This window comes from Arachis hypogaea, chromosome 11 (assembly GCF_003086295.3).
Source record: "Arachis hypogaea cultivar Tifrunner chromosome 11, arahy.Tifrunner.gnm2.J5K5, whole genome shotgun sequence".
Taxonomy (NCBI): domain Eukaryota; kingdom Viridiplantae; phylum Streptophyta; class Magnoliopsida; order Fabales; family Fabaceae; genus Arachis; species Arachis hypogaea.
The window spans coordinates 31,641,177-31,642,647 of record NC_092046.1 but is presented as its reverse complement, the minus strand read 5'-3'; the positions used below and the strand labels follow the sequence as shown (position 1 = coordinate 31,642,647).

Genomic DNA, 1,471 nt, shown 5'->3' with positions numbered 1-1,471 from the left:
ATCTCACACCGAACCTCTTTAAACATGCTTCTGGTGAAAATATCGGCCGCTTACTTCTCAATGTCTTGAAGACACGTGGTCAACACAGGAATTGTAAACAATGATTTAAAATCGGATAAGAGTTCATTTGTCTGATACTGCGTCAATGCTTCATTAAAGTTGTGTATCAATTCCAAAAGGTAGCACTTTTTACTAATGTAATTCTTTATCAAGGAGTGGATACCTTTGCATTGTGACGTAGTCCTGATTCCACCGAAAAATTTATCATTTAAATATGAGGAAGCCTACATTTCTTTGATTCCGTATGTCTTTTGCAACCATTCATTCTCAGAAAGCCCATACTCAGATATCAAGTTATGCCATCTTCTCTCAAACTCTTCAGAAAAAAAATTTCCATACATTAGGTGCTTTAACCCATCTAAGAATTTTGAATTCTTTATAGCTTCACAGGCATTACGGTAGAGATGCCATGCACAAAGACGGTGTGCAGCGTTTGGAAGAACTTCTTTTATTGCCTCCCTCATTGCAAGATCTCCATCTGTCACCACAGCTATAGGTTGTTTATTACCCATTATCTCCATGAACATATTCAACACCAAAACATAGATTTTTCGCTTCTCATCGGATAATAAACCACAACCAAAAATGCATGTTTGTCCATGATGATTTGTTCCTGAGAAGACAACCAACGGCCTATTATACTTATTTTTTTGGTATGTCGTGTCGAAGGCTAACACATCACCAAAACATTGGTAATCAGTGATGCTAGATCCATCGGTCCACACTAAATTATCAAACTTACCATCCTTCAAAGTAAACTTCCCTTGCAATAGTGAATCTTCATCTGCCTTAGAAATTAGGTAACTCAATACTGCATGTGCATCACCATCTTTTATCTTTGTACGCCTCGATCTGTCAAAATGATTGTATAGATCTTTTTTTGTGAATTCCACCCTGTTCGGACCTCCTTTTTGTGCCACCATGAACCCCATTATATGACAAGTTCTAACACCATAAAAGTACAAACTATCAGCCTATGCTTTATCAGCGTCAGTCATTGTTCGATATGCCGGAACAAACTGGATATACTTAGGTGGGATGAGGTCATGGTTGTGAGTCTCTTCAAATTTGGTGACCCGCCACTTTTGTAAAATCAAGTCATAGTGAAATCTAATCTTTGCTTGACACATTATACGTGTGATTGGCTTGTGATCCTCTTTTCTGTTCTCCATCTCCAAGTACTTTTTTCTACGTGTACCCTCTCTGTTACAAACCATCTGTCGCATATTAAGGTTTCCATTGAAATCTTGTCCTTTTTCGTCAAGTCTCGCAACAAAACCGTGCACTTTAGCATAATTTCTATAAAAATCACAATATTGATCAACGGTGTCAAACTCAATACCCACATGTCATCATAGCTTAATTCGTTTAACTTCTTCTTAACTTCTTGAATTTTATAGCTACAATTCGA

At 37.3% G+C, this 1,471-nt stretch overlaps 1 protein-coding gene across 1 annotated transcript; it reads right to left on the bottom strand.

Annotated features, from left to right (window-relative positions):
• Positions 1-284: 284 nt before the first annotated feature.
• LOC140176077 (protein FAR1-RELATED SEQUENCE 5-like) lies at positions 285-992 on the bottom strand. The gene has a single exon (XM_072205938.1). The coding sequence runs from the start codon at positions 990-992 to the stop codon at positions 285-287; it is 708 nt and encodes a 235-aa protein (XP_072062039.1).
• Positions 993-1,471: the final 479 nt, after the last annotated feature.